This window comes from Opisthocomus hoazin, chromosome 6 (genome assembly GCF_030867145.1).
Source record: "Opisthocomus hoazin isolate bOpiHoa1 chromosome 6, bOpiHoa1.hap1, whole genome shotgun sequence".
In the NCBI taxonomy this organism is placed as follows: domain Eukaryota; kingdom Metazoa; phylum Chordata; class Aves; order Opisthocomiformes; family Opisthocomidae; genus Opisthocomus; species Opisthocomus hoazin.
Window position 1 is genome coordinate 29321330 of NC_134419.1, and position 19563 is coordinate 29340892.

General features: G+C 48.5%; 1 protein-coding gene across 1 annotated transcript; it reads left to right on the forward strand.

Annotated features, from left to right (window-relative positions):
• Positions 1-49: 49 nt before the first annotated feature.
• TADA1 (transcriptional adaptor 1) lies at positions 50-16737 on the forward strand. Its single transcript, XM_075422404.1, has 8 exons — positions 50-204; positions 458-549; positions 1683-1748; positions 8080-8177; positions 11086-11295; positions 12328-12479; positions 13431-13593; positions 14581-16737. The coding sequence occupies exons 1-8, from the start codon at positions 131-133 to the stop codon at positions 14731-14733; spliced, it is 1008 nt and encodes a 335-aa protein (XP_075278519.1). The 5' UTR covers positions 50-130; the 3' UTR covers positions 14734-16737.
• The last annotated feature ends 2826 nt before the right edge of the window (positions 16738-19563 follow it).

A 19563-nucleotide genomic window follows, 5' to 3' on the forward strand; every position in this document is an offset into this window, starting at 1 on the left:
GCCCCCTCCCCCCCCCCCCCCCCCCCCCCCCCCGCTCGCTTTACGGCTGCCGCCGCGCTTTGTGGCGCTTTGCGCCGCGGAGGGGGGCAGGGAGGCGGCGGCGCTGACCCTCTCTCCGGTAGCGGCGGCGATGACGACGTACGTGAGCGAGCTGGAGGCGGCCAAGAAGAGCCTGAGCGAGGCGCTGGGCGAGAACGTGAAGCAGTGAGTGTGGCAGGGAGTGGGGGAGCGAGGCCGAACCGCGGTGGGGGGGTCCCGTCGGGCAGGGCTTGGGTGCCGCGGCGCGGCCCGTTCGCCTTCTCCCGGTCTCAGAAAGGGCCGCGGGTCCGTGCCGCGTCTGTGGCGAAGCCTCAGCGGCTGGCCTGGCCCCGGGCCGCTTTGCGCTGCTGGGGGCAAGCGCTGGGCTTGGGAACAACGCCCCTCGTCCGGCGTCCGCACCTGCCCCGCTCTCCCCTAGGTACTGGGCCAACTTGAAGCTCTGGTTCAAGCAAAAGATCAGCAAGGAGGAGTTTGACCTGGAAGCGCGCAGGCTGCTCACGCAAGACAATGGTAAAAGGACACCTTTTGTTTGTTTTCCTGCTGTCCCTGATGCTGCCTTGCCCCTGCCAGGCCTGGGGGCGGTTCCTCCCTGCCCCACGTCGCTTCCCCAACGGGGAAATGGCTGTGAGGGAAGTGAAAATAGCTAGGGCTCGGGCAGCAAGAGAGTCAAAAAGGTGTGAGGTGCCCTGGCCTGCAGGGGGAAGTTGCTTTGTGGCACTGGCACTGACAGGCAGTTTAGCCTCGTGTAAATGTGGTAAAAATATAAAATATGCTGTCCCAGCAACCAAAAAAATGCCTTAGAGACCCAGTTCTTTCCGTATGGCACTCACCCTTGGGTTGGGACGAAGCTGGCATTGTGGCTGCAGTGCGGGAGGGAAACCCTGAATTCACCTGGGCGGTTGTGCAGCTGGCAGATCCCTTTCCTGGCCTTTGGGAGTGGCAGGTTGGAGCTCTGAAGAGTGGGATTCCTTCCTCCTCATTTCTGTGCGGTCCGCAAGCATTGGTGGGCACTGCTGAGAGTGTTGTGGGGCCTCCTGGCTGCCACCTTTGGGATTCCTGCAAGGAAGGGCAGGGAATTTGTCAGTGCTCAGGTTCAGAGACCAAAGGGCATCCTGTGACCCTCTGACCCTGGCTTATGCAGTTCCTCTTTGCTCTTTCTCATGCGTAATTACTCACTGTGTGTTCCAGTGACCCTTCTGTGAGGAAGTTGCATTTTATCTAGGAACTATTTGGCTTAACTTCACTTTCCTGTGGCTGGCTCTTACTGGTCGTTTTTTGGAAAAAACGAAAGCCCTGCTAGCAGGAGTCTGCATGGCAGGAGGGGCAGCTGATCCTCCTGGTGCTGGCTGAACGCACCAGGCGTTTCATGCTGCATGCTGTAGGGCTGGATTTCTGTGTGCAGCACTCTGGCAAGCAACCTAACTTGCTTCTGTGCCACGTAGTGTCCTGTTTGTTAGAATGGTAGTAGCAGATTCTGGGTCCAGTAGGAGAAAACTCTTAAAAAAGCCTAAGTTGTGCCTAAGTAGATGGGCACGTGGGGAAAACACAGCGGTGGAACGGCATAGTGAGCTACGTTAAGACCGCTTTGAGGGGGTGCCGCTGGGCACTGATGCGTTGCTAATGAACTGTCTGTCTTTATGCAGTCCACTCTCACAACGATTTCCTCCTGGCTATTCTTACCAGATGCCAGATCTTGGTTTCCGCACCAGGTAAGTCCCAAGAACGCTCATTAAAAGCTGTTGGGTAGCAAAGCTTCGCCGCGTGTGTCGTTGGTGGGTTTTGCGCAAGGCGCTCCAATTTTCTGAGCCTGAATGCTCGTGTTCTTTTTGCCACTTAGGCAAAAGGGTATCAAAGTAGTGATGCAGCTGATCTCAGCAGAGGTGCTTTTATAAATAAGCTGTGTGTGCTTGATTAGAGGTTGACGCTGGATTGCTGTGCGTGATAATTGCTGGCTTGATTTCTGGGCTGTGTGCGTGCTGCGAGCTGAAGGGTGAAGGGAGACGCTGCTTTGTTTTTGATCTGCTTTGCTTACCACTTCCTCTGTCTTCTGAACTTGGTAGTGCTCTTTGTTCTTCTCTCTGCTGGGGATATCGTTTTGGGGCGCTGGATTTTCCTGACTGATCTTGCTATCAAGTACGTATCTGATACAGAAATGCTTACTGTGAATGCTTACAGTGCATCCTGATTGAGCTATGGCCAATTAGCCCGACCTTCTGCAGATAGTTAACCTTTTAACTTTGTAAGCACTTCAGATGGCTGCAGTCAGGACTGCAAGATATGTTTTTATTGGTCTTCAGAAAAACTCTCAATCCAGAGATCTGACAAGAAGGACAACTGAGCTGCAGTTCAAGATATGAAACTCCTGTGTAGTAAGGGAGGGAACATTGTTGTAGCTCCGATGGGCTGAGACCTGAGACGAGGTTTTTGAGAGGAGACAATACCTGATTAGAGTACCTGATGTAGCTGGAGGAAGGAAAAAATGGAAAGTTAATGGATTGTCCACAGCCTTTTGTGTCCTAGCTGGTCTTTAACTATAGCAGTTGTGCTGCTTAAACGCTAACCTCCCCCTCCTCAAAACTTGCTTTGTTTGCTTTTGAACTTTACAAACACCTTTTGAGTCCTAGGCTTGTCCTCTTTAGTGGCCTGCTCTCATGTAATTTGGGAGATTTCTGTCTAAATCTTGCTGCTCCTTGCTTTTGACTTTGATAATCCAGCTGTAAGTACTCTAAGGAAAGCACAAGAACAGTGATTTCCCTGTGAGTGTTACCTGGAGTAGCTGAGTCTAAATTAGGAGGGGGAGGAAGGGAGGGGATGCCCATGTTCTCTGAGCTCAGAACTGAGCTGATGTGAGCGTTGGCAGTAGAGGTTGTAGCCTAAAGGTCTTGCTTCTGGGTGGCAGTAGTCAGGTTAGAGCCCATCGCTGTGTGACTGACGTTGGGATCGTTTATTCCTGTGTGCACCGCTCTCTGTATCACAGTATTGAATTTTGGTTTCTCTTTATCCCCAGCACGAAGCAGTGTGGTGCTCCGCAGGTGCCTTCTGTTTCCTGCTTGACCTTTTTTAAATTCAGCCCCTTCCAAGGACTTTTCCTCTTGTCCCATTCAGGCTAACTCTGTTTAAGAGCCCTTGAAGAACCCTTTGTCGTGCTTCAGCAGACTGGTGACAGCCTGTAACAGGGTGCTAGCTGACCAGCTACCTCACCAAGCGCTGACCAGCTGGTCACCTCCAGGGGTTTGAGGCAGGCTTTTGTTGGCTCTGTGTCCGCAGATCTGCATAAGCCAGCTAGAAAAAAAAAAATCAATTTAATAATGTGTGTGTTCTTAAAGACAGTTTAGTGCTCTGCAGTTCACAGTACATACTGCTAGTCCCTACTAGAGTCTTTTGCTCTACTCCAATCAATGCAGAGTCTCCCAACGGTTTTGGAGCTAAGCTGCACTGAGATACCTGTTTCTGGGCCGCTGACTGGTAGATCTGTTACACACATGTCTTACTTGCCAGTCTGCTCTGTGTGGTGCAGTGGATGCACAAGGCCAGGGCAGTGCAGTAGGAATGAAATACCAGATGTTAGGTCTAGGCTTCTTTTTCTCCCCCTAGATGCCAGTCTGACACCTGCTGGTTTTTGCTGTTGTTTTTCTTTTTTTTTTCTTTTTTTTCACCATATAAGAATGGAAAGCTATCAGGCTTTTGTCTCCACCACTGTCTTTTGGGTAGGAGGTGTTTACTTCGTGATTCGTGGAAACAAGTAACTTTAGAGAAGTGTGCCTGATGTGCTTGGCACGCCATCACAGAGGGTTACTGATGCATGTGCTTTCCGCCTTCGTGTGAGAGACAAGGGGGAAAGAACCATCTTCAAAATGCTATTTTGTTTTGAAAGAAAACAAATTGTGTGGTCAGTGTTAAGAGTGGCCTTTGGAATAGGAAATCTTGGGGAAGATGTTTTTAAGGAGTGCTCATAACATATGTTGAACCATGCAAACCAACCCATCTGATCCAAATTTTGCTGCCTCTGGTGGTAGTGGTTCCACCAGGGGTTATGAGGGAGCACGGGGTGAATGTGACCCCTTGTGAGAGCTCTTTCTGTTTCCCCCTCAGCTGCTTCGGCTGCTGGTCACGCGAACCTCAAGCCCCAGTGCAACAGCCTGTGTGGCGTGAGACGTTTAGGACTTGGTGCAGAGGGAGGAAGGTTCATGTCTATTCCCATGTGAAGGATGACTAATTGCTTTAATTGCTGCTGAGCTCCTGCTGAGGGCACAGCGGGATCCTGAGCAATCTGAAATCTGACTTTTCTGCCCTTTTTAAAAATGGGTGGTGGTGTTCCCTCTGGTAGCTGTGTTTGTAAAGACACCTATGAATACTCCAGTGGCACCCAGCTGTAACATAGCTGGGAAGCTGTGAAAGTGCCTGAAGAGAGGAACTTCCCAGAAACATGCTGTGCAAAATACTAGAGAGTGCCTTAATGGTGATTTTAGTGTTTTGCTATACCAGCCTGAGTAGCGTGGCGCACTTGCCATTACAAGAAAGTTGTTTTCTTTGATATTCTCTTTACCAGTATTTTCAGAAGTGCTTTTCTGAATTTTTATGCCTGGGGTTTTTCTTCCTCCCCAAAATTCCATAAAGCTTAAAGCCTTTTTTGACCTTGCCTGAACTTGCTCACGGAGCTTATCTTGTTTGTTGGACAATTGCAAGCAAGTTAGCAAGGTTTCTTGGGTTGATCTCACTTGAACTGTCGCCTCCCTCCTTAGCTAAGTGTAAACAATAAAACTGAGATGACTGCAAGCACTGGAGTTAGTGATGTAAGGATTTAATTTATTTACAACTAAGCTGGTGCAGCTAAGAGGTGGTTCAGCGAATTTGAACTCTTGCCTGGATAGCAGGAGCATTTTATTATAGCGGGGTTGCCCGCGGGCTTTGGTTGAAGGGCTGCCAACTAGGAGATGGGCTCGGGTTGCTCGTGTTCCACTTCTCTCCAGAGAGCTGGGAAGGGAGCAGAAGGAAGAAAATGGGAGTGTGAGTTGTTGATAGATGAAGGTCATGGGAATATATTTGGCTAAACCCTTGTCCCTGCAAGAAGATTAAAAAAAACCCCAAAGATCAAATAAACGAGGGTGGGAAAATGCATGTTTCCTGTGCCTGGCTGCTTTGCTGTGTTGTGACTTTCTCTGTTTGTGTCTTTGCCCTTTCTTCCTGTGCAGTGCTGGTGCAGCATGCCAGGAAAACCTGATGCACTCTGGACTGGCTGGTGCCATCACTGAGAGACATGGCAGAAAAACATTCTTATCTGTTGCTCATCTTTGAAGGCATATCAGCAGCCATTGCTGTGGCTTGTTAACTTCTAATTCTCTTGCTAGCAAGATTAAATAAAAACTGGTAACATCTCTGAAGTTTCGTGTCTGAGCCAACCCAGTCTTGTCATTTGTGGCCAGGAAGGCAAGTGCTGGTTTTCTTAGAATAATAGAGGGAAATTCTGCTGTCTTCATCTAGTGCAAGTCAGGCTTGGTAATATGAAAACCTGGAAAAGGAGCCAGAAAAAATCTGCTCTGGACTCTTTATAATGGCGAATAGGAGATAGTATCTCACCTTTTCCTTGTTCTAAGCTAAGTCTGGCTAAGTTTTTGTTGAATGTGAAGGCTGACATTCGATTAAGTTGCATCTTTCAGGGCCTGCTGTCAAAGCCTAAAAATCTAGTTGCCATTTAGTTTTAAAGTTACTGTTATTTTTTTAAAATAAGGCATTTTTAAAATGCAGACTCTGCTATAACCTATACATCTGTAATACATTGTCAGATAAAATGGTCTTGTTTGCTTTTTCAGTCCCTTTCTGTTCCATTTTCTCCATATGCACCACCACCGTATTTGCATGGTTAGCTAGGGATACTTTCTGGAGTGAGGGTGCGACGGAGCTGTAGGAGACTTCTGACAAGGAGGGAGGGCCTGGGGTGGGGTGACATTACGAGACATGGAGATGTGCTTTTACTGAAAACTTTGAAGTGGGCCCTGCCTCAAGGGGTCTGACCTGCTATGGCGGAGAGGAGGAGAAAGAAAGGACTGATCTGTAAAGAGCAGAACATCCTGCAAAAGAGGTAGCATTATGTTGGTAGATCCTAAGGTGTAAGTACTGAGATCTCCATGAAGGGCAAGAGTGGTCCTTCAGGCGATTGTTTGCGGTGCTTTCGCACACCCCCTTGCTAGGCCTCCACTGCGATGTTGTAGTAAGGAGTAGTGATGCCAGCTTTATGATTTTGGGAGAGGGTTTATTTATTATCTTTTTATTTCCTGTAACTGAGTGGTGGATTTGTTGTAGACTGTTGGTTTTCACCGCACTAATAAGATGTAGCTAACCTTTTTAATAAACTTATTTTTATAGGGGGAATATGCCATCTGTGTGTATGTGCGTGTAGGTTGTTTCTAACCCCTTCTCAGCAGCTGACCGTTCATAAACTTCACCTGAATCCTCTGGTTTAGCCTGATTAAGTCATGTTTTAGAGGTTTGGTTTTTTTCATGGCAGAGGACGCTGTGCTCATGCTACAGCAGTGAGTGTGGGAAGTTCCACACAGCCAAGGACTGGCAGCCAGCCTCGCTCCATATAAACAGGGCTATAGTATAACTGTGTTTAAGAATTTCTGTTTACGGCAAATTAAACATAGTTGTGAAATCTGGAGGTAAACATGCCAGTTGGCGTGAGGCTGCTGTTGAGCCACGGCAGCCTGCGGTAACAGGAGAGAACCAGAACGGGTTGTTTGTCTGTACTGGGTGACTGTGCCTGAGGCTGGCCCAGTTGTGGATGTGAGCTGTGGGATGGCTGCTGTCTCTCCTTGTCCATGCCTGGAAGAAATGGCAGATGCTGGCTCAGGTGCGGCCAGGGCATGTCTGAGACATTGCCGTGCTGCCAGCAGCCGAGCTCCAGCCTCCACGTTGGAGGTGGCTGAAGGACCTTCAGACCTGAGCTGCCCGAGCTCTCTGGAGCTGGGCAGGGACCCCAGCACTGGGCACGCCCTGCTCCGGGGGGAAAAAGGGTGCTCACTCGCTGTGCAAAACCAAGGGAGGAGGAGACCCGTGGCAGAACGCGGTGGCTGTCTCTGTAGCCACAAGAGGGCTGTCCAGTCTTTGGGTTGTTGGGTTGCACTTCTTGCTCGCTGTCAGCAAGCGCATACGTGTCCAATGCAACGTGGTCTGAAACCCCAGCGTACCTGAACGAACCGAGCGCAGATCCTGTAAACCCATCGGTGGGAAATCTGCTAGGCTGTCATTGCCAAGAGCTGTACAATTATCAGGGTGTGGTTTGGCCTCCTGTAAGTGTAGCTGTCAGCATACAGTGGACTTTTGAACGTTCTCCTCAAGATGATGTGGCCAAGTGTATTTATCGGTACTACCCAACGATCTCTTCTTCAGCTGCTTGCCGCTTCTGCTCAGTCGCAAGGTCACTGCTCACTTTGGTGTTGTCCCGCTCCTGGGCTCAGCGACCTTTGCAGTTTTTCCCCTCTCACCTTTCCCCTCAGCGTACCAAGAACGACCAGCCGTGATGTTTAACAGGGTTCTGAGATGGAGCTTGCTAAAGCTGATGGGGAACTGTAAAGGCAGAGGTAATGAGCCAGACTGTTCGATCCTGCTTGGTTAGCATCTGACCTGATCTGGGAGGTAGTGGGAGGAGAATCCCCCTCTGGATGAGCTCCTGTCATCTTCCCGATGGATCAAATGGCTTGTTTCTTTCTTGTGGCTTTCCCTGGAGGCTGTGCTCATATCTCTCCTTCCGCCATGGGTTTTTGTGTGATGTATGGACAGAAATTCCTACTTAAGTAATGGTTCATGAGTGAGTCAAGCTGGCAGGGGGCTGACAAAGGGGAAGGGAAGGGCTGCCAAAAGCGTTCTCCCTTGAGAAGTCCTTCCTCTAGGCTGTGCCTGTTGGGTTTGGCTTAAGGCTTAGCTGGGGGCCAAATGATAAGGGTTTTTCTGTGTGGACAGTTTCATCCTGGCCCTAAATCAGCAACACCTATCGAGTGGTTTTATTTTGTTTTTTTTTTTTTTTTCCTTTTCAATTTATAGAAGGCGCTGGATCTCTGCCTTGGCCAGGTGGCTCTGCAACTAAACCTGGAAAACCCAAAGGAAAGAAAAAGATTTCTTCAGTTCGACAGAAGTTTGATGTAAGTGTCCACGGTCAAGTGGTCGTGGCTCTCTGACATTCTGTTGGGGTGAAGAGCTCCACACAGTGTGCAGTTCTAGTTACAGCCAGGGGTGGTGAAAGTCCATCGCATGCAGTAGTGTAGGTTATATTTGTTTTGAGGTCTGGAATGGAGCAGGAGCTGGGAGTTAGTAGCTGCCTCTCTTGTGGAAGCCTCTTGGCAGAAAGGCTGCAGTGCGAGCTGGCATTGTTAGACACTGGAGAATCCATGGAAGTACACCTAAATGTCACTTGCAAAAGCTTGTGTTCCAGGAGCAAACTTCACACATATGCCGAATTCTTGAAGCAGAAGTGAATTCCGATTTATTCAGGCAGGCAGGCAGAATTCTGTGATTGTGTGATCCACTCTGCAGAACTCTACAATCCGAAGTGTTGGAAGTAAGATGTTCCTTGGGTGACATGTTTTAGGAGGATCAAGTTATTTCAGAATTGAAAATGCTTTGCACAAATGCCGTCTTCTGGTATGGGGCAGAGAAATGCCCAAGATCCAGTTAGTTTTGCAACGAAAGCTCTGTACATCCGTCTGGTACTGTCACGCGTCTGTTCTGCAGTTGGTTCTGCGCTGCTGGACCAGTGGCAGTGACGGGGAGAGCGCTGGTGTGAAAGAGGATCGGGATGCAGCACTGCCTTCCACTGGCAGGGTTTGGTGATTCAAACTGAATTAACAGTTTGTTGAAAGGGAGAGTGTCAGTGTCATGCTGAGCCAGATTCGTCAGGTGTCTGAGCACATTGTGATCCAGCTCAGTTCTCTGACAAGGCAGAAAACTAACCAAGCTAAAAGGCCCCAAACACCACATTTTTCTTGCTGGTTCATTCGCTGGATCAGCATTGCTTGCGGCTGGATGAATGCCAAGGCCAGCGCAGCAGAGGAAGAAGGGGCAGCCGTGTGGCTGGGGGTAGTGGGGAAAGGTGGGCATGTGAAACCTCCCGCTCTTAACGCTGTGAGAAGTTAGCCTGGCTCAGCCAAAGCGCGTACCACGATTCTAGGGACCATAATCGGGCATTATATGTGTGTGCTTCAGAGAACAGTGTTTCAGAGGGGTGCGAGTCCAGCTGAAGGCTCGTTGTATTTAGAAACAACTGCTGAACTGTTTTGCAGTGTTCACAGCTGCAACCTGAACTCTGATGGCAGTCTGTGTTATCTTTTTGTTTTAAAACTTCACTGTAACTTTTCAGTGGCAAGTAGAGGAGAGTCTGAGCAGCAAGTCATGATGTAGTGGCAGTCTTGTAACGTAGGGGTATCCGAGTAAACCACATTATACCACATGTCTAGTGTGTGTTCCTGGAATGCTTGGTAGTAAGTACTGTTTGAAGTGTATGTTATGATTAAGGGGTTTGTCTCTTACTAGTGGCATTCCTGAGTAGTGTGAGCTTGAAGTTTCGTGATAATTTCCTGATGTTTCCCACACTGGTCAGAATAACAGCTGTGAATGGCCACGGGTTCATTCCAGTTGGCTTGTGCTCTCCCAAACCACATTCCTCTTAAGAGTTGCTTACATTTTGAAGGTCTGTTTTTCCAGGCATACAGGCATGTAGCTTTCCTGTAATGAAAGCTTCAGAATTACGGGGAGGGAAACCTGCTTTCACATCATTAGTGGGTGGACTGGTTTTTCACTCTGAGTTAAATGCCACGCTGTCCTTTGAATAAAGCAGCCTCCCTTCCTCTCCTGAAGCTAAGATGTGATAAATGCACTTTGCTGTATATTCATTGTTTATATTTAAAGTATGTGTTTGTCTTGATGTCCCAAAAGAGCTTTGTGGCAGTCTTCATTCCAGACCCACTGGATTTGTGGCTTGGGGAGCTGAGGGATGGGAATTGCGGGAGTACTTGATGGGCTGGGGCCGTGTTGTTCCCTTGTGGGTTGGGGCTGGGCCAAGCGCATGTCTGGGCCCAAGGATCAGTCATTCCCATCTGCTTTTCCCCCTTTACCTGGAGACTGAGACTTCCTGGGAGCCACCACGAGCACCCAGAGCTTGAGACACTGGCGCGTCAAGGGAATTGTGCTAGAATACATGTGGCCTGGGAAATGGGGGTTGCCACCTTCCTATATGAATTCCCGTTCTGTGATTATTTTTTTTTTTTCTCTAAATAACTGAGTCAGTTCTGAAAAATAGCCATAATCCATCTCAGAATCAGTGGCTGCTCATAACGCAGCTCTGGTTAGAGTATTGAAAGTGCATGGGGAGACTAGAGTATGAAATTCAGAACTGGAATTTGGCTAAGTTGTTGCATTTAAAGCTTTTAAAGAAATTCAAGAATCACTTAAGAATCACATAAGCTTAGGATCATGGTTTTTAATCTTGATGGAAACTGTACAGTTAGTAAGTAAAAATACACCCTTCTGTACAAGAAATGACTAAATAGACAAGAAGTCTTCAGCATAGGAGGAGGTGACTGAGAGATGTGAAAGTCTGTAAAATCATCACTGGCCTGGCTAGCGTGAACAGAGATAAAAGGGACAATGACTGACCACATTTGAGACTTCCAGGAGAATCAAATAAATCTAGGAAGTGGGAAGTACAGAGCAAACCAGAGGAGGTGACCCTTCATGTGGTGTGCTGTCACTCTGTAGAACTTCTTGCTGCAGGATGTTGTGGATACCCAAAGTTTAGGTGGTTCAGGGTGCTGCTGGACAGGTTCGTGGGCTGTTGAATAAAAGGACACCAACTCTGGCTCAGAAATTTCTCCAGTTACAAGTCGTTGGGGGTTGGGAGAGTATCCCAGGGAGGAATATCACCCTGCTTGTCCTACTGTGATACGTTTTTATAGGTGTTGGCTTTCTGACTGGAGAAGGGATGTTTGGCTAGGTGTACCAAAGGGTCTGAACGAGTATTTATCTTCTTATACTCTAATGTTATGTTCATAACAGCACCGGTTCCAGCCTCAGAATCCATTGTCTGGAGCCCAGCAGTTTGTGGCAAAGGATCCTCAGGAGGATGACGATTTGAAGCTGTGTTCTCATACCATGATGCTTCCTACACGTGGCCAGTTAGAAGGAAGGATGATCGTAACCGCATACGAGCACGGGCTAGACAATGTCACAGAGGAGGCAGTGACAGCAGTTGTGTATGCTGTGGAGGTGAGACTGGGCTGGGCAGCAGTCGAGTTTGCATTATACCGGCAACAAAAGACTCTGTGTGCAGTATGGGGTAGCGTCCCTCAGTGGGGAGAGGAAGCCTGCTTCTCTGATTGCCTATTTGCCTCGGGAGGAGTAAGATGAAAATCAAAGGGCTTCCAGATTTGTGGCATTATAGATGTAAAGTCTTGCATTTTTGCCTGTGAGTCTTAATTTTGAAGTACTTGCATATGAAGAACTCCACTCATGCTTAAGTAGGTGTTTCGGAAAATGCTGTTCCTGTCGCTTAAAAGCAGGGACAGAACGGGAGCTCCAGTTTAAGCAGTTCTATTAAAAAAAAAATCCATTATAGGCGCAAGTGTCTGGCATGGAAGTGCAGTAACAGAATGGGGTAATACCTGCAGGTGAAGTGCCCGCTGTTGCTGGCTGTGACCATCAGGGGTGCATTACCTGACGTATCGCAGGAACGACACAGCCATTACTTGGAGCGGTGATGTGTGGGTGGTTTTCTGGAGTCAGGACGTGGAGGCCAACCTGAATTCCCCATCTGGGAGTGAGGCCAAATTAAGAAGCAGTTGTCTGCCTGTTTGTTTTCAGACAGCTGCTTCTCCAGCACTTTCCAGGCAACTGAACAATCTGAAAGAGAAGAGTGAGTGGTTTTTCACTATAGTTTTAGAGCAAGTATTTCAGTACAAGTGTAGCATCTAGTGCCAATTATGAAATCTCTTAACTCATTATTGAAGGGATCAGAGGTTGGGAATTTCCTAACATTTAAGAAACCTCTTTGACATTTGAAGCAGCACATCACATATTAATGTATGCTTCGCAGGGTAATGCACACAGGACTCTCGCACAGCGCCATGTTCTCTGTGTCAGACAGCGAAAACGTACAGTAACTTGTACAGATCTTGGTTCCCTTGTATCTTTAGATTATTGTGGTCATAGCAGCACCACTTCTGACTTGCCAGTTCTCATAGCTCTGACTTGGTAGGGTGAGTAAATCGGCATGTATAATAAGATTGTTTGTCATTGCAGAACCATCTTAAGGATATTCTGACATCTGTAATATCCAGGCGGAAAGCCTATCGTCTGAGAGATGGCCATTTCAAGTATGCCTTCGGAAGCAACGTTAACCCTCAGCCGTATCTGAAGAACAGTGTTGTCGCTTACAACAATTTAATTGAGGGGTAAGGAGTTCTCGGCACAAAATTTCAAATGCAGTTTGCTAGTCCCAAAGTTACTCTGTGGTTTGTCTTCTTATTTCTTAGTAGAACCTGTTAACAATGGTGTTTAGCTTTCACATGCTAAGATGACATCGGTACGGAGCACTGCGCGGCTAAACAGGGAGAGAGAACATGGGAATTTCTTGGCAGTGGGGTTTAGGGCAGTGTGAAGTCTCTTTTACCTGCCTGTACTTGTCCATCAATTTATGAAGGTGACCCCTGGCCAGCTGAATGTCACTACTGCTTTTTTGGAAGCTGTAGTGAACGACACGGGAATTTTGCCGGTCTTGAGGAAACTGCCCCTGGGCAGAAGAGCCCTGCCTTCGTGGCGGCACCGCTGTGGTGCCACAGGCATGAAATGTAAGTGAAGGCCTGTGGGACACCACCATCCTGTCACTTTCTGCATCCACATGTATTTACGGTTGCTTGGCAGGCCTTTTCAGTTAGCAGAGCTTCAAGGTCATCTTGTTTTCCAGAGGCTCGATCTCAGACAGCTTGTGCTATGCATCTGACAGCGTGTGTGTGAGAGAAGGCAGTTGTGTTTGTCTGTGACGGCTTCCAGCAGTTGACAGGAGGTCGTGGGTGTTTTAAGATTTGATTATAGCACTACAAACACTACCAGTGCAATCCACTCCAAACAACTTGCCTAACAGCTAACGTCTTTCAATTTAATGTTGTGGGTGCCTTAATTTTTATGCTGGGTGGAAATTATTGGCTGTAAATAACAAGCTGACCAAGCAGGTTTGAAGCGTGTTGCGGATTGGTTTGCACTATTTTTATTAAATTGGAATTTTAAAGAAATTCTAATTGCAACTGAAATCTTATGTACCTAAGGGCTAAGTCGACTGATACAGAAAAGCAAACCCCTGAGCCGTTTTCTTGCTGGGAAGGTTTTACCGCCTGCTCTGTCCGCAGCCCCCAGACCTGTGCGACACCTTCTGCTGGTCAGAGCCTGGCTCCGCAGCCCCCACCCGACGATGCCGAGCAGCAGGCAGCTCTGCTCCTGGCGTGCTCCGGAGACACCTTGCCAGCATCCCTCCCGCCAGTGAACATGTATGACCTTTTTGAGGCGTTACAGGTAAGCTGTTCATCTCACACCGTCGTGTCGCAGGCAGCGCTCTCCTGAGTACCGGCTACCAATTTCGGATTTGGTTTACATGCTGCATGGAGGGGAATCTGATTTCTCCTCCTACAGTCTGTTTCTTTCTTTCCCTCTCATTTACAGTGCTTTGGCTTGTTACCACTCTTAGGTAACAGCTGACGTACAGTTAGCTCATGGTTTAATGCCTGTTCTGCTCCCCTTGGTCAGAGAGTTGATGAGCAAATCCCTGTCTCTGCTTAGAGCTGCGTAAGAAAGGTGAACTCTTCCTCTGTAGCTAGGCTGCAGTGATTAGATCAGAACTGAGCTAGACTGAGATTTTGACAGCGATGCAGCAAAATGACTTGCTCGGCATGTCCCTTCTGACTCCTCGTGTTCCACCCCGGGTACTTTAGAGGAACGCTTGGTCCTGGCGTGCAGGCTGCTGAAGTGCGTTAGCTATGATCGCCTGGCCCTGGCGAGGCGACTAAGGCAGACTGGATGAACCTGCCTGTGGAGAGGCATGCCTGTGGTTCCCTTGCTCTCTGGCAGCTCTGGGGGCATTCAGGCTACTTTGAATGTCTAAAACTAGCTGTGAGAAATTCCCCCTTGATCTCCGATATTGTGAACAGGCCTTGGGATTTTGTCTCAAGGCTATGGAGGCAGACCGCTCTTTGTAAGAGCTGTAATCAAGCATTCGTCTCGTGTTTGTTGTTTGTAAGATTTTGATGACAAATTGATGCCATCGCAGGAGCAAAATGACGATTTACTTTCCATGCCACTCGCTCGGCGTAATGGGCGGTTGTTCTGTGCTGGCTGGTGTGGCAGTGCTGGCGAGTTGCAGCTCTCCTCGTGAGTGGCAGCCTGCATTCCTGCTCCGTAGGGCTGGTGCTCCGACCATCCTGTAGTAGAGGGAGCTTATCCCATGGGCAATGTGGGGAAATGTGTATGAGAGCGTGAAATTTTTTTTCTAACATGTATCTCCAGGTGCACAAAGAAGTTATTCCTGCGCACACTGTCTATGCTCTGAACATTGAGAGAATTGTCATGAAACTCTGGCATCCAAACCACGAGGAACTACAACAGGACAAAATCCATCGCCAGCGCCTGGCAGCAAAGGAGGGCCTTCTGCTCTGCTAGAGCTAGGCAGCCCTGTCAGGCTTCAGAGGGCTTTGGTGCTGTTCCTTGGACTTGATGTTCAGATGCTTTTTACAAACCTGTGTCAGCATTTCAAGCATGACGTAAGTTATGAGTCAACTTTTCCTATGGAAATGTCACTGAGTTGCGGTACACTTTCTCTGCTTCCCCAGAGTCATGTGCCGTGGCGTGCTTGCAGCAATCCCACCGAACCGGAAAGGAGAATCGAGAGATTTGTTTACAAAGACTGTTTTTTAGGAAAAATAAATGTGAGGGTGGAAGGAGTTGGTTCGAAAAAGGTGTATTTGTGTTTTCTTTTGTGAGCACAGGGAATCTGCCTCCTCACCCTCCCCTCTCAGGTAGTTTCCTTTCTGAGCTCAGTCTCCAGGAGCCTTGTCCAACTTTGTTGCAGTTGCTGGTATCCTTTTCCATTCATTTAACTGGGAACAAGGTGGGCTGCTGTGAAGGTGAGCAATTCTGTAAGCTAACATTGTTCCTCTTCTACCAGGGGAACTTCTGATGAGAAACTCTGAGAAAACAAGGCAAAAAGGGAAAGGTCCTTTCTAGCCTATATTTTGAACTGTTTTGTACCACAAAACATGAAGGTGCACACTGTCGTAGGAATCTCTCACGAGTTGCCAAAATGTGCAATAAAATCAGAGTTGTGAGTAGTGTTTCCCGTCAGCCTAGTCCTTGACTCACCCCTGTCTGTAGTAGCTGTGATCAGCTGTTCTAGGAGTTGTTGGAGCTGTGACAAGAGGCAGCCTCTCTGCCTGTCAGTGCAGCTAATGATGTCGCCATCTCCGCAGGCCACTTCACTGCGGTGGGACAGCAACTCCCAAACATCCCAATTCACTGTCTGGGTGTTGCAGACCCCTTGGATTTGCAGCATGAACAATGCATCTCATATTACTTCGTTGTAAAAAAAACCCAAACATATATATATACACACACAGCCTCATATTACTTCATAACAAATACGCAGCCACGGACGTCACCGGGTGTAAAAGGGGAGAATCCGCCTGTTGTGTTTCCGGTACTCTGCTGCTTTTCTGAGTCAGCTGTGCGCTGCTCAGATGCTGAAGGGAACAGGCATATTATAAAGTGAGAATTCTATTAAAATGTCTAAAATGTCTAAGTTAATTACTATATTGCCTGCTTTTTAACCACACCTACGCAGTACCTGCTGAAGGATGACTTGGCTTACTGTGCCTCCAGATAGCGGTTTTGAAACAGCTTCCACTGGGGGTAGATGAGAGGGAAAGCTCATGGTTCCCCTCGGTAATTGATGGCCTCGCTGGACTTGTCAGTGCATGATGAAAGACACGCTCGGACTCAGGTGCCAAGAGCCAGAGAGTTAACAAATGGAGCAACTGACTTGTGCTTATCTTATCAGACAGAAGTAATGGGGGATAGCCTGTCACTGTAAACCCAGTGATCTGTGGGGCGCAGCGGAGGCCGCGCAGCCAGAGATTGCTTTGGATAAAGAACAGATGGCCCCTGAAGTGCATAACGAGATGCCCGCTCCATAGGCGTGTCAAACTGCTGAGTCCCGCTTCTAAGGACACGACATTCTGTGCCAAGAGCCAACTGACACACAACAATTGACTTAGTCCCACCTCGCAAAAAGATTTTCAAACGTATAAAAATTGGCACATGAAAACTCTCTTTGGGAGGAGGAGCCAAACGAGAACTTTACTTGATGGACGGGTTGACGGGCCTGAACCTCTCTTCCCCCTGAGAAGGGACGCCTTTTTGGTAAGAGTTGCGCCTCTGACTTTGTCAGACGTATGCCTGGGAACACACTGTTAACTAAAGCGTTAAATCATTACCTTGAGCTCAACTTTTGTAGACAGTGCATTCACCAACGGCAATCCCGAATCTGCGATACCTGTCGCTTGAATAAATCACCTATGTTTCAACCTTGTGAAACCGTTTCAGTGAAAGTCCTTGGAAGGGCTCTGACAGGCACATTGAGTCTGATAAGCGGCTGCACACTTAACCCTTAGACATAAACCATTGACCAAGTCTGGGACTAGGAGTAGATCCAGCCGCACCTGGACTCCTCTGTGAGAGAGAGTTTAGAACGCAGGGGGGTCTGCTCTGACCCTCGTGACTCAACGGGAGGGCTCTCCTTTTGCCACTTGTCAGACTCCCTTACCCCTTTCAACACGACACCCTGCATTCTAGTTTTCCTCTGTTTGGGAAGTATTTGGGTAGGAAAACTGTCATCTTTCCCCTTTCCCATGCAGTTTCCTTCTCTACTGTGCCCCCAAGGTGCAGGTCCCCGATGTTTCCTCCCCGTTACCTTTTTATGACTTCCTTTCTTGGCCCCCCTGACTGTTGATGGTGGACTGGAGTTGTAGCAAGGGGCTGTGCAGCTGTCACTGCGTTGCTGGCTTTCCTGCATCCCCTTGTGGGATGTGCTGTGGAGTTAGGCACAGCAAGAGGCAGTGCCTGTGTGGGTATTGGTGGCTGTCATCACGAGAAGGCCATTTTAGTATTGTGAAGAAGCTGGGAAAGGAAACAGCAGAGAGCTACAGCAGGATGAGAGCTGTTCTACACTGGGTAGGTCTCTTAAGGTGTGTAGCAGTGTGTGGTTAAGGGAGGAGAAGGAAGATTTGTTTTGGTTCATTTCTCTCAACTGCCATTACTTCTGTATTGAAGCATACATAGATGTTCAGAGTGAGCCTTAGCTGAAAAGTTGACCCCAGTGGCTTTTACATGACAGTTTTTAAAAGCAACATTGAACCTGAGTAACTGTATGTGGTGAGATCAAGTCACCCAAAGTACGGGCTCTAGGGTGTGGGAGGGGGATTTCCCAGGTAATTGTTATGCTTCTGGTGTAAAATGAAAGCATCAAGTTTGTTTGCTAGAAACTTTGGAGCAGCTCTGAGGGTTTCAGATCTGAAGAAAGCACGCAGCCTCTGGCAGCATCACAAGTGAGTTCTGAAACAAAATACGAAATATGGCGCAATAAGAGCCTCTCCTGTTCGCGTGCGCCAGGGGGAAGGCTCTGCAGACAGAACCTCGTGTTCTGAAGAGCTGAGTCATCTATTCCACACTGAAAACAGTGGGTTATTCAGGACAGCTGCTAGACAACAGAGGCTCGAATAATCCTCTCAGCCCCATTTCACGGATTGGAAAACTGAAAGGCACAGGTTCACGATGCACTTTCCCACAAAGTGCAAGGTTCTCGTGAGAAGTGGTGTTGCATAGACTTCTGGGGTGATTTAGCTGGAAGGGATGTCTGAAGGCTGCTTTGTCCACCCCCGGCTGAAAGAATGGCTAAGTTCAAAGTGAAAGCAGGCTGGCTGTCTCTGGAGATGGGACCAGAGAAGTGGTGGCCTTTCCTGTTCCAGTGTGTGACCGTGCTGATGGTGAAGGTTTTCCTTTCATCTCGTCAGAATTTCTCATGGTTGTACCTATGCCTGTTGCCTTTCAGCTTTTCCTGTGAGTTTCTTTGTGGCTCCCCACAGAGAATGGCAGATAACAGTAAGATCCCCCTTTTGCCTGCTCTCCAGGCTCAATAAACCTGTCTTTCAGCTTCTCCATACACGGTGTGTGTTCCAGCCTAAACTATCTGGGTACCCTCTGCTGAACTTGCTCTGGTACATCACTGTCCTTGTGCTGGGGAACCCAGACTGGGCCCAGCTCTCCAGAGGGTCCCACGAGTGCTGAGCAGAGATGCGTTCTCCCTCCCCTCGCCCCGCTGGCTGTGCTTCTGCTAGCAGTTGGCCTTCGCTGCGCAGGCGCGCTGCTGGCTCCTGGGCTGGCTGTCCACCCATGCTTCCAGGCCCTGTCCTGCAAAGCTGCTTTCATGCCTGTTGTCTCCAGCCTGTCCTGCTGCAGGGGGTTACTCTGTCCCAGTGGCAGGGCTGTGCGTTTGCTGTTGAACTTCTTGAGGTTTCTCTCCACCTATATCTCCAACCTGTCTCGGTCCCTCTGAATAGCAGCTCTGCCAAATTTGGTGTCATCTCCACCAAATTTGGTGTCATCTGCAGGCTTGCTGCCCATATGCTCCATCCTATCACCCAAGTCAGCAGCAAAGATATTAAAGCATAAGAAGCCCCAGTACTGAATCCTAAGTGGTCCCAGTATTGAGTGCTACTAGTGACCAGCAGCCAGCTGGACTCTGAGTTGCTGACCTCTGCTCTTGGAGACCTGCCCTGAGAGCAGGGTGATGGTACTGATACGTGTCGCTGTTAGGCTGGTGGCTTTCACTGTGGCATGACACTGTGATCACTACAGTAATCAGCCCCCTGAAATGAGTAAGATTTACTGAATTTCAAAGCAGCAGCTCCTCAAAGTAGCACTGAAATTAGTTTGGAAGGGTCTATCTTCTGCCCCAAGATCCACCAAGACCCTGCCAGATCTATGGCAAGCTGAGCTTGACCAAAACTGTTCTTGACAGTTGTTAGCTGAAAAACTTGGAAGGGAAGCTTTCAGAGTTAGCTTAAGCAACCTGTTGTGCTGTTTGGTGGTCTTCACCACCAAAGGCTTTTTCCACAGTCCTGTGCCTCTTGCTGCAGCTTAGGCCTAGGACTTGTTATATTCACCCCAGAGTATTGTATGGGAAGCACAGAAGGGAAGGAATGAGACATCATCTGTCGCATCCCTGACAGCGAGAATTGCATGGGGTGGTCTGAATCCGGTAGTAGCTGTGCAATGTACTGGAAGTTGCCACTTGAGAGCTTCTGGTGCTTCTGGATCCCACTTCTGGATTTGCAGTGGAAAACCATTAGCTGTCACATGAAGAGGGGGGAAAAAAAGCACTTAAGAGCTTCACGGTGCTGGCTTCATGGCCTGAGTTTGGGTGTAGATGGCCATCTG

What these genes read in the sequence shown, in the direction of transcription:
- TADA1 (XM_075422404.1), top strand. Translation starts at nt 131, where the DNA reads ATGACGACGTACGTGAGCGAGCTGGAGGCGGCCAAGAAGAGCCTGAGC. An exon ending in TACAACAATTTAATTGAGGG is followed by an intron (nt 12,480 to 13,430) that starts GTAAGGAGTTCT and finishes CTCTGTCCGCAG; the next exon opens with CCCCCAGACCTGTGCGACAC. An exon ending in ACCTTTTTGAGGCGTTACAG is followed by an intron (nt 13,594 to 14,580) that starts GTAAGCTGTTCA and finishes ATGTATCTCCAG; the next exon opens with GTGCACAAAGAAGTTATTCC.